The 12,146-nt window shown below is 37.2% G+C and overlaps 2 protein-coding genes across 15 annotated transcripts in view; one reads left to right on the top strand and one right to left on the bottom strand.

Moving 5' to 3' along the window:
* CSTF3 (cleavage stimulation factor subunit 3) overlaps positions 1-6,504 on the top strand; it is a 57,547-nt gene extending 51,043 nt beyond the window's left edge. For all 4 annotated transcript variants that reach the window (XM_026087726.1, XM_026087725.1, XM_026087724.1 and 1 more), the window contains 6 exons: positions 489-558; positions 1,857-2,052; positions 3,872-4,025; positions 4,448-4,542; positions 4,654-4,714; positions 5,808-6,504. In XM_026087726.1, the coding sequence (XP_025943511.1) occupies positions 489-558; positions 1,857-2,052; positions 3,872-4,025; positions 4,448-4,542; positions 4,654-4,714; positions 5,808-6,010 (779 nt within the window). In that variant the 3' untranslated portion in view covers positions 6,011-6,504. The remainder of the gene's footprint in view (positions 1-488; positions 559-1,856; positions 2,053-3,871; positions 4,026-4,447; positions 4,543-4,653; positions 4,715-5,807) is intronic.
* A 3-nt stretch (positions 6,505-6,507) lies between these two features.
* Positions 6,508-12,146, bottom strand: part of TCP11L1 (t-complex 11 like 1) — a 19,168-nt gene continuing 13,529 nt past the window's right edge. For 10 of the 11 annotated variants that reach the window (XM_026087727.1, XM_026087728.1, XM_026087729.1 and 7 more), the window contains 3 exons: positions 11,158-11,387; positions 10,298-10,470; positions 6,508-10,092 (listed from right to left, as the gene is read on the bottom strand). In XM_026087727.1, coding sequence (XP_025943512.1) covers positions 9,857-10,092; positions 10,298-10,470; positions 11,158-11,387 — 639 coding nt within the window. In that variant the 3' untranslated portion in view covers positions 6,508-9,856. The remainder of the gene's footprint in view (positions 10,093-10,297; positions 10,471-11,157; positions 11,388-12,146) is intronic. The other variant, XM_026087731.1, reaches the window with a different exon arrangement.

Raw genomic sequence — 12,146 nt, 5'->3', positions numbered from 1 at the left:
CTAGCAGTTTTTAAGAAGAAAATAACCATTCCTTTCCCTCAGCTGGAAGAGTACAAAGGCAAAGGCTTAACTGCTAATTGGAAAGCAGTTCTAATAATTTTGTGAGGGTTTCTGAGGAATATACATCTGAGAAGTACATTAATATTGCCCTAATTTAAAAGGAAAATAATTGAAAAGCCTGATAAAAAAATTACGAGAGATCAAGCGATAGCTGTGCTGTTGTAAAAGTATCTATATTAGAATTGGCTTGTTGCTATCAACAAGAGACTTTCAAATAATAAATTGATAGTAGAATTTACCTCCCTTTGGTAAAAGCTTGATGCAGGTGTTCTGAGTTTTTTCTGCTTACTGAAATTCGCATCCAGGTATCAGAATGTCAGCCCTCTTATTTAATTCAGTGTACACATCTCTTTGAATGGAAATGATTTTAAATTGTCTTTAATATACTTTACTCAGTGTGATTTTTCTTTTTTCTTTCTGTTTTTAAGAGGACAATAATACAAGAGTTTTGTTTGAACGTGTTTTAACTTCAGGGAGCCTCCCACCTGAGAAATCTGGGTATGTCTGCAAAAGCAGTTTCACTACACTAAAAATAATACATAAATCCTTTCAAAAACAAACATTACAAACAAGTTAGAAAAATGAACAGCAGGGCAAAACTAGCTGCAGGTGTTCCTTCCCCTCTTAATACTGTCTAAAATAGCAACAGCTATGACAGAGTTGTGAAAGTTCCTGTCCTGCTTGCAGTGAAATTCATTTTTTAGTTGAGGATAGCGTGCAAAATCCTCCTGCACGGTAATGGGCATAACTAATGACATGTATCACTCACTGCCTGCTTCAGACAGACGGGGAGAGGCAGCTGAGGACGTTTTTCAGGAGCGTCACGTTAGAGAAGGCGAGTCAGGAATTTATGGAGGAGAAAGCTGAAAAACTTCCAGACAACCAGAAATAAAATAGTGAAAGACCAAGAAAACACTTGAAATTAACCACTCAGTGGCACATTTGCATTACTGCTTTTAAAATGTATTTCTCTAAAAATGATTGCCAAATCCTTTGCACTCCAAGTAAGAAGCTATTAACCATTGTTTCTCTGGCTGACATAAGCATCAAAACAGAGAAATCAAACATTGTGTTGCTGTGCACCTTCATCCTACACTTTTTTTTTTGAGAAATATTTATGCCCGTTTTAAAAGAGAAAAATCAAAATAGTTTAGATGCAGAATCTTCCTCAAAAGTGAGCTCCAAAGCTAAAATGAAAGTTGATTAAAGTCCAGAAGTATGGTCAGATGTTACCTAAATTATATTGGAGATTTTTCATAAGGAAATAGCTAATAATTCACTGTCTCATAATTCTATACACTTTAGGCTATGTAAAATTCTGAAGTACGTACTGCCTATTATGTATTAGGGTGTTGCTCTTGTCGGCTAGAATATGCTAGTCCATGAAGGTGAATTAAATCACAATCTATGTTGAAAACTCCTTCGCGCATCAGGCTCAGAATGAAATTCTGTGTAGCAGGATGAGTAAAGACCGTTCATGCCTCTTACACTGATGCTAAAAACTTACCTCAAATGCTGTTGAAGTCATTCACTCCAGTAATCCTTTCCTTTCCATAACAAGGTCCACTGCAGAGATAATCTTTGAAGTCCTTTATGATCCACTAGATTGTGAGATTTTACAGAAATATCTAAGGCCCTGGGAGGGTAATAGGTGCATCTAAAATAAATAATAGAAATGGTAATGTGTTCCCAGATTACCTCATTAGAATCTCTCATGTGATATGTTTTTGTAATTGGGATATGATCAGTAATGCTTTCTCCTTTAGCACCTGTCCTATGTATCTGTTCTCTTACAGAGAAATCTGGGCTCGGTTTTTAGCTTTTGAAAGTAACATTGGTGACCTAGCTAGCATACTGAAAGTTGAAAAACGGAGGTTTACGGCATTCAAGGAAGAATATGAGGGCAAAGAAACAGCTCTGCTAGTAGACAGGTATAAATTCATGGATTTGTACCCTTGTTCTGCAAGTGAACTTAAAGCTCTTGGTTATAAGGTAAGTAGATAATTTTACTATTATTTTTTTCAGTTCTAGCAGGTTTATACAATTCTTTATTTAGCACTTGCCTTACATTTTTTTTTCTTTGATAGAAAAGTAGGTAAGAGAGGCCAGGTTGACTTTTTCTTGTCTTCTCTTGTTCTCGTTATCTCTAGAAGGTTTGCTTTGACTGCTTTTTGACACTGTACTTCAGTGAAAGCAAAATCAGGCTGTTATTTCTTAACTCCTTTTGATCTCTAACCGTAATCCCTAGCTGGAACACTGCTAGGCCAGACCAGAGTGAAAGCCTAAGGCCAGCCCAGTTCCTTTGCAACTCCACCGAGCTATTGCTAGGGATGAATTTACCTCTCGGATTAAGACTGGAGAGAAACTGAGCTAACTGGGCTCCCCGGACACCCCTGTTGGGCAGCAGAATGTCAGGCTTTGTGGGCCAAGTACAGAAGGGGGCAAGGAATATGAGTAACAGATGCAACTTCACTTATTCATATTTACCTCTCATCTTCCCATTGAAAGTTTGATGTATGTTTGTGCCCTTAGTGCTCAGGCCCCTACTTCAGACTTAGTCCTGAGCTCGTTCATAAAGCAAAATACTTTTGGAAACTTTTAGAATCAGGACGTGAGCATGAAATATCGCTGGCTGCCCTTCCACTCTAGTTGGTGGCAAAGCTCCTTTGCTTCATTGAGAACCGAATCAGAACAAACAAACTGCAATCCTAATGATTACTGCGAATGACCGAAAAAACTACTACAGAGCTCAGTGGTTGCTTGCTTCTCTTTAATTGTTTAATATGGTTAAAGTCCTTCAATGCGCTTCGTTGGAAATTAATTTACCTTCTAAGCCAGAAACCTGTATCTGGTGGTCTTCCATCTCTGTTTTTGACCACTTATACTTTACCTGCTATTTTAGTCTTGTGGGACTCCATAAAGCTTTGGAAAAAAATTAGGACAGAAAAAAAGTCTTTTTTTTTTTTTTTTGTAACATGATGTAAAAATAGACTGGCAGACAACTTATGCAAAAACAGCTCTGTTGGAGGAACTCTTCTGTTTCACACTTACGTGACGAGAAGGGAACCTTCAGTTCATGTCTTTCAAAAATAGTGTCTAAGCTTCAATTTATCTCTTACATAGAAAAAGTGTTTCTTGGGAAAAAAAAGTCATCAAAGTTAGCAAAAGAGCTGAAGCGTTGGTCCTCACATCATAGTTTTAAAATAAACTCTGACGGGTGGAAACATGATCAATGCTGAGCCATTAAATGTTTTTCTTAGAAACCAATCAGGACAAAGTTATTTCTGAAGTTACAGTTGTGCCTATGAGATGGTGTGTCTTTATATAAATGCCTTCTAGGTGGTGCACCTAAGTTTATTCAGCCCTTGGGCTGATTTCTGTTGCTTTTAACATGCCAACATGCCATTTGAACTGATATTTTGCATGCCTGCTGATTTCCTTATGTTTGATTTCTTTTCCTGCTAAAGCAATCTAGAGAATGAAATGAGGGAGAAATGATAGTTGTGAAGGATTAGTGGTCTGCACCTTTTCACCTAAACCTTTTTAACCTTAAAAAAAAAAAAAAAGTGCAGTTCAAAAATGATGAATAGGGTATCAAGAATAAGTGTTTCCATTCCCAGCTGGACCACTGTGGGAACTAAAATGTTTCACAAAAATACGCAGGCTTTGTCCAGATGGTCTCCTAAAAGGACATCTGATATAATGATGACAAAGTGAGAGTCAGTGACTTGTCTAGAGAGAGATTTTGTTCTACAATTTAAACCACAATATGGTACGGCCAAGTTCAGTACTCTTTATTTGGCTTTTGCAGGATGTCTCCCGTGCCAAGCTGGCAGCTATAATTCCAGACCCTGTGGTTGCGCCTTCCATCGTGCCTGTTCTCAAAGATGAAGTAGACAGAAAACCTGAATATCCAAAACCAGACACTCAACAAATGATTCCATTTCAGCCAAGACACTTAGCACGTAAGTCAAATGTTCAGTCCAAAGTGGCTCTATTTCACCTAGAGGCAAAATGTTTAGCTGTGCTCCTCTTAGGTAATCCCCCCCTCTTAGGTAATCCCCCTGTGTTTAGTAAACCTAGTCACGGAGACTTCCTAATCGTCAGTGACCTCAACATGTACTTAAGTTTTAGGCTGTTGTTTAATTGAATTGCTAAAGGCATAGATGTTTTGCTTAAAACTAAGGTCATATGAAGATGTAGTTGGGGTCTTGCAAATGGTAAGAAGCTGTTGTTACAGACACTGCTCATAGAATTCAGATCACTGACTGAAGTTAGTAGAGGCAAAAGTGACAGGGTAATGATTCTTTGCACCACGTAATAATGCTGTTGAAGTAATCCAAGTCTAGCAGTCATGCACTGGATTCATACAGATTTTTTTCCACAGCTCCAGGTTTACATCCTGTCCCGGGTGGTGTATTTCCTGTTCCACCAGCAGCTGTAGTTCTAATGAAGCTCCTGCCCCCTCCTGTTTGTTTTCAGGTTTGTTTTGACTGTGAAAACTTCAAAAAGTTAGAAGTGATTCTGTTTTGACAGAAGCTCAGTATGCACTCTAATTAATTGTCTAAACTTTTTTTTTTTTTTTTAAATCAGGGTCCCTTTGTTCAGGTTGATGAACTCATGGAGATATTCAGAAGATGCAAATTGCCAGAAAGTAAGTCATTTGTTCACTCTAAGAGTCTGCGGTAGTGCCACATGTGATTTGTTTTACATATGTATATTACAATCTAAAGTCCAGACCTCCTTTATAGATGCAGATGTATAATTATTATTTAAGAGTATGCTGTTGAAGTGGCTATGTTTGTAGGTTGGAATCTACATAGAGATGTTTACACATTTAACGGTGGAGAGATAAACAAAAAGTAAAAAAGCTGAGAATCACCAGCTGCTACTTTAATAACAACATGCCTAATTATACAATTTCTGTGGTAAACATTAATGATTTTCCAAAAATACTTTGGAAGAAGCAAGGCATCATCTCTACTTGTATAAGAACTTTAATTCATTAAATTACCAATTTGCAGTATGTAAAGTCCACTGTTGGACTCAGAATGCAGATTGTTGCCGTGTTTGATAACAATTCAATAATTGTGTTGTCTTAGCTGCTACAAAAATGGTAAATTTCAGAAATGTAAACAGAGGACAGATCCATACCCCAGCCTTCATGTAAACAACTACAGCAGATGATTAATATGCAACTTATCCCCTCTGTTACTTTAAGGAACACGATCAGAGACAAAGCTAGGATTTAGTTTTGTTTAGAGGGAAAATAAAGCACCTTCTATTTAAATTGTGTGATATTCTTCAAACTTTGTCTCTGTTCTTAACAGACTTGCTAGGCATCTTTCTGATGAATCAGGAACACGTGCACGGTTTCCCAATAGGCTTTCTTATTTTATTAAACTTGTAACTGACCTCAATACTTGCATAAAGAGAGGTCTCAATCTGAAACAGCAGCATTTACTTTATAGCTAGTGTTTGCCATAGATAAGAGTTTTAGAGAGTTGAGATTTAATTCTTCCTCCTAACTTCTGCAGAAGGAAGGTGGCAAAATACCTTGTGTTCCAGAAATCTCCACTATGTATCCATCTTGGTGTCCCTGTTTGAATGCTCTTTAGTTTTTCTTACCTTTTTTCTTACTCCAAAAGCATGAAAATTCATGAAATTCTGTTCAACTTTGCTGAAACACCTTTCTAATCAGGGAATTTAGTTTCACAAATTAAACTAATCTTTTTCTTGTTCTACAGCTGTTGATGAAGCTGTAAGAATAATTACTGGAGGCCTACCTGAAATAACTGTGGAAGGCAATGGACCTGTGGAAAATAACGCTATGCTCAATAAGGCTGTCAAGAGACCAAATGAAGATTCCGACGACGATGAGGAGAAAGGATCAGTAGTTCCCCCTGTTCATGACATTTACAGAGCACGACAACAAAAGAGAATCCGGTGAAACAAGTCTGGAATTCTGCTGTGATAGACAAAGACTTGTATTGAGTTTGTCTGTCTCTTAAAAGTCAAGCATTTAAAAGGGACAGCTGCAAACAAAAAAAATCTTGAAGTGGTTTTGTTACTGTGGTGCCTCTTCTCCCATCTTGTTCTTGAACCGAAAACAAAYGGAACAATCTTAGAATGTGCTCTGAACAAAATTAGGTTTTCAAAAACAAAAGTGCAAAATGACTAAACTGCATTTTGTTCTTTCTTCAAGGATGTTCACATTGACCACTTGAAATCTTGTGGGTTTTCAACAGTTTTATTTTAAAAACTGGATGGCTTATAATTGTGAAGCATTTTTAATTCACACTTTCTGGAAAACAGTTGTTCTCAGTTTGTTTATGTAGTGTCCTGCCTTATTGTTCGTTTTTATTTATGGCAGAATGTATGGAATCTGTTTTGTAGTTGAAAATGGAAAAAGCATTCCTTTAAAATAAAAGGATATCGATAACATCATGCCTTATTCTGGTTTTATTCAAACATTTTTTTCTAAATAGCACTCAGCTACTTCAAAAGCGATGTTAATAAGAATTAAAACCATCACAGGAAACTGATCAGACCATATATACTAGAATTAATTTTTCTTCCATGTTTCTAGAAGATACAGTATACTTTTGCTCTTAATGCCATGACTGTTTAAAGAAGACAGCATAATAAGACAATTTCAATACATAGTTCTAATGTGGATTGTCCAGGAGTATTAGTTAACACAATCTGGCCCTGGATAACTGCATTGGTCTTCTATTTAATAATGTATAAAGCTAAATGTTAATATATTAGCTACATAGTTTAACCTGTTATTTTCAAACAAGCTAACAGAAATGGTATATGAACTTTTGAAGCACTTCCTATGCATACTTTAGATTTTAACTTGTAATTGACTATGCAATACTGCACCCTCATAAGACTGTAAGAACCCCTATGAACTATAGGGAAATAAGATACTCAGACAAGTAGAAAGACATTCCTACCACCAGGAGGACAGAYGACTATAGGTCAGCGCTGCTATCTACCAGACTAAGAGGTAAAACAGCATACATATAACCGCATAAATATTCACATAGGGAGGTAGGGCCTGGCCTTCTCAATGCTAGCTTTTGTGTGGTGGTTTTTTTTTGTTTGTTTGTTTTTTTTACTTGGCCACTTGCCAATATCTGCAAGTCTTTTAAAGATGACTTAGAGAAATGGACTATCATTTAAAAAATAAATAAATAAAACTGGGAAAAACACTAATAGACTTGCAGTTGTGGGCATTTACTGCAGTCACTTTGGATCTTTAAATTTAGTATTAGGTAATAACAGCAAAGGCCTACAAAACCCTACCGCTGAGGCAGTCGTTTCCCGCTGCGTGTAACACCCAAAGGTGAGAGAGAAGCCAGATGTGGGGCCTGCACTGTTTTCTCCATGAAACCTTAGGAGCAAACCCTTGCTGAGAAGAGAGTTGGGATTTTACTTACTGCATTGACCCTGTGAGCAACATACATGCACTACCAGCTGCACAGTCCATGCTTGGATGTCAGCACAAGCAGGAGCTGGCCCTCCTGGCCCCCTGGATGCTCAAGTTCAGAACTTGAAGTCGCCATCTCCTAGATTAAGCAAGTATAATCTTTCTTATCCTTTCAGTCCCATTCATTCTGGCATCAGACACTTTTTCCATAGGCTTTTTTTTTTCCTGTGTTGTTTGCCCTTTGCTGTTGTTCTTCACATGCTTGAGCCTCCCCCCCTACTTAACAAAAAAATGAAAAATTTTTTTTCTTTTAAATCTTTCTAGCAAAAGTGGTTTGGGTAGCTCTTTTGTTACCCACACTATTAAACTAGTTTTTGTGGAGCTGCAAAGCTACAGGCTTTATTTCAAGGTGAAGTCTGCACTAATAACAAGGTACAGTAAGCAGATGCAGCAATGCTGAAGACCTTTGTATGGTCCTTTGTTAAATCAGACAAAATACAGCAGACAACACCAAAAACCTACTTAGAACTTTTTTTCTGGCTAACTAACTGACCAGCTCAGTTTTGAGTTACCAAAGATCCAAAGCAAGATACTCAATTTATTATCTGAGTAAGTTTGGCCATAGGCAAAAAAATCACTTGTCTGAACTAGTGATCTCTTACAAAACTTTTTTCTTGGGGGAAGTGGGTTTTGTAATGAATGAGGAAAGCTTGTTTTATAGTTGCATAGGCTAATATCAAGTAAAAGGTCTTCTCTTATTCTGTCTTCCTCCCTACTCAAAGTTATTGCAGCTATATCCATGCTGACATTTAAAGGGAAACTAGAAAGGGAAGCATCAACAGCGATTCATCATCAAGTACCTCCTTCTACAAGTTCTATTATTTTGATCAATTAGTTGATCAATAAAACAAAGCTGGAAGTTAACATTAAAGGGCTTGCTTTTTTTAATGTAATTTTTTTTTAAGAGACAATATTTTCTTTTGGATACAGCCTCTAATATTGGGACACTGTTCATGACTATGAACTCTGCTTTCATAAAATCATCACATTTTGACTATGGTAATACAGTGTTGTACTCAATAACTAGAGGAGAATTTCAAATGTACTTCCTAACTGAGTCTGAAATTACAGTATTAAGTTATTAAATATTATATATTGTAATTTCAAGATTGACATTATTATTGAAATTAGAGTATAAAGGCTGTAAGATCATTGAGATCTTCTGTGAACACCCATCTATACAACATGTAGTTAATTAAATTCAAGTTCTAAAAATATTTTAAAGTTTCAAGGACATCTCTACAAAGTGAAAAAAATCTACTGAAAATACTCCCTGTGTATTCAAATCAACATTACATCATTTATTTCCCACTCTATGTTTAAAATCACTTACTTACACTTCTGACAATAGTGCTCTGCACTTCCTGGATATTTCTGAAGACATGATTGAATATGCAACCATCTCAAGTTGTAGTTTTAAAAACAAGTAAAATTTTTCAGCTAAAAGAATCACACATTTTAAATCCACCTTCTGAAAATGACAAAGATTCACTTTAAAATTAGTATTTCACATAAAAAGGAGTAAACTACTAGCAAAAAAAAGGTAAGAAATGCCACTTTTATCAAAACATTTTAGCTCTGCCCTTCTGAAGTCTTTACAAGAAATAAATACAGCTGCAATCTATAAGATTGCCACCTTTGTAAGTACTGTACATAGCAGAGGACAGTTACCCAATAACCAGAAAACTTGCTACAAAAATATATTTTTTGTAACATCTGCAGGTAAACAGCAAAAAAATGCTATTAAAAATGCAGAAAAAACTAGTAGTCTACCATACTAACAACTATAATGTTACAATAAAGTGCTGTTTGGCTTTGTTTTTTGCCTGTTAAAATTTCTCATATCTAGAATTTTAGCTTACTGCCTCAGTCTTTAAAGTAAGGGGTTTTTTAAGCCAAATCACCCTGCTGGGAAGAACCATTGCTAACCCGCTCTGAACTAAACAACTAACTTCATGGTAAATTAGAGAGTAAAATGCCCCAAAATGAGCCATTTAAAGACAAATTTGGTTGTCAAACTTGTCCTACCTAGCATCTGCCCAAAATCTAAAAATTGCAGCCAGAAGACTACCAAGACATCCCCCAGGTTGCATACTTATATTAAAAATCCATCTCTTTTTCATCATTCATTTCAGAACCCCTTCCGCAACTCATGTATTTTTCTCATCAATCACCACTAGTGAATTAAAAGAACCAGTGTTTAAATGGAAAGCTGCTTTTCTAGACAAATATTGGTGCAATTTTTTAAAATAGCAGACAAAGTTAGTTAGTACCATAGCGGTAGCATACAAACTGGTTTTATGATTCTTCTGACTTCCCTACAAGCTGAGAGTCTTCCTTAGTCAGTATTTTGCCAAGGACTGCATCATAGTAAGGGCTGAAGACCATTTTGTTGTAGTTGACAAGACGAACATACTTGACAGCAATCTCTTCCAGCTCTCTCTGAATAGGGCCTAATCCTCCAGGAAGAGCAGGTAGTGATTTCTGATGACTAGAGGCAAGATAACTCTCCAGAAACTTTTGAATTCGAGAATCTGGAAAAATTGGATCAAGGGTTTTGATTTGTTTTTTAAAGAGACAGTCAGTCAGAAAGATCATAATCTCACATAAGGAAAGCTGAACACAGTGAACAAGTATTTAAAACATTAAATGAGAAGAGCGTGCATGACTTGCCACCAGCAGTTTACAAATAGAGAAGCGTGGTCACTTGAGAACAGACCGTATTTTATCAAYGCATACCTATTAGCTTGCATATGGTGTTATCAGGATTGGCCACTGCTTGGATTTGTCCTTTAAGCACAGTCTCTCTCCCAGGCGTGAATGGTGTAAACCCGTGCTGGGAAAGGCAGTTATTAACTTCAGCACACACCTTTTCACTGATGGTAGCCAAGGATTCCCTTAGGTTAAAGGAGCTAGAGAAAGTGGAGTAGAGCATTACTTAAGGATTTTAGTTATTCACTTTTCTTCCACCTTTAAAAACAACTATCCAGTTAGAGTTGCCTCAGTTACCAAGTGTAATGGAAGAAGAGTAACCCAGATAAAGCAAGAATTATAAAGAACACAATGTATTTTATATATATGAAAAATAAAGTTAAGACATAAAACAAAAAGGTGGGATAGCATTAAAGATTTCCAACCTGAACAATCCATCCAAATAAGAGCCGACTTTGTCTATATAGACAATTCAGACTAACATAAAAAACAGCTGTCAACCCACAGTGTGTACAGGAATCATTCCAAATTCACAAGCACCTTACTGTACTGCACTCGGACAACCCAAGGGAGACTGGCCCAAACTGTGAGCAGAGTTAGCTGCTTGCACTCACAAGGCTCTAGCTTCATATGCCAACCAGGCGTTGTAAGGAACAAATACTTTGAAAAAAGGAGCATGCATACATTGGAAAAGAACAGAGCCAAAACAGACAGTTCTGTATCAGTAAGCTGGACAAAAAGTGTCAGCCTGGATTAATAAAAAGCCCTTATCACCTCCTCTACATACCCTATGGTCTACAGCCAAAGAGAAGCTTAAACTGATTATCTACTAGGGTCAAAATGAAATTACACCTGCCTCTGTGTGACTAGGATTATTCAATACTCACGGAAGATGCATTCCTGTCAACAGCACCTTGATAATGGTTTTGATTTTCTCAGCAAATCCAGGTAAACCAGCAAGTGCTGAGCCTGCTGCGCTGAACGTGACCAGAAGGACAGTCCCGGTCAACAGGAGTTGTTCCAGCTCCAGCTGTATTTCCTGAAAACGGGTCTGGTCCATTAACACAGTCTGCGAAGAAGTGAGAAAGCCAGCAGAGGATAAATGCAGAATGCTGGGCTGTGAAGTGACATTGCCATGCCAGATAACATAATTTAGGTAATTCTGAAAACTTAATTCTTTCATAGCATTTACAAACTAGACAGAAGAAACAGCCATAYGAAAACCCACAGGCTAGGCTGAGAAAAACCCAGCACACCATGCCCTGAAATAGCATGTCTAGAAGCCAGGAGAAACGCATTTTCCCTCTGTCTTCTGCAGAAGGCTTACCAAGTCACTCTTAAACCTTAGTTTCCAGGGTGCTATAACACTAAGTTTGCATTAAAAAGTGCTTATGATACAATCAACTGAAATTCAAAGCTGCACCCATCAGTAACAGGTTGCCCAAAGAGCTTGTGGAGTCTCCACCCTTGGAGATATTCAAAACCTGACTGGACACAGCCCTGAGCAACCTGCTCTAGCTGACCCTGCTTTGAGCAGGAGGTTGGACTAGCTGATCTCCAGAGTCCTTTCCAATTTGAATTATTCTATGATTCAATCTTACAGATAAAAGCTAGGTGACGACTACCATTTCTTCACTCCAAAATATTTCAGGAGGTTGAAAATACAAAAACACGCACATGTTAACATATAATATACAATATTACACTGAAGATATAATGTAATATTCTGCTTTATGACATAAAACACACAAGCCTACTTAACCAAATTAGTCTAATTTGACATGCTGACTCAGTGACCAGAACCAGACATTTCTGGGAAAGGCACAAGAAATTCACTAAGGGTCCATTATAGGGGGCACCAAATAAGGGACTTCCC

The sequence above is a fragment of the Apteryx rowi genome, unplaced genomic scaffold (assembly GCF_003343035.1).
Source record: "Apteryx rowi isolate R43461 unplaced genomic scaffold, aptRow1 scaffold_73, whole genome shotgun sequence".
Taxonomy (NCBI): Eukaryota; Metazoa; Chordata; class Aves; order Apterygiformes; family Apterygidae; genus Apteryx; species Apteryx rowi.
Note: the sequence above shows the minus strand (reverse complement) of the source record. Positions and strands in the feature narration are given on the sequence as shown.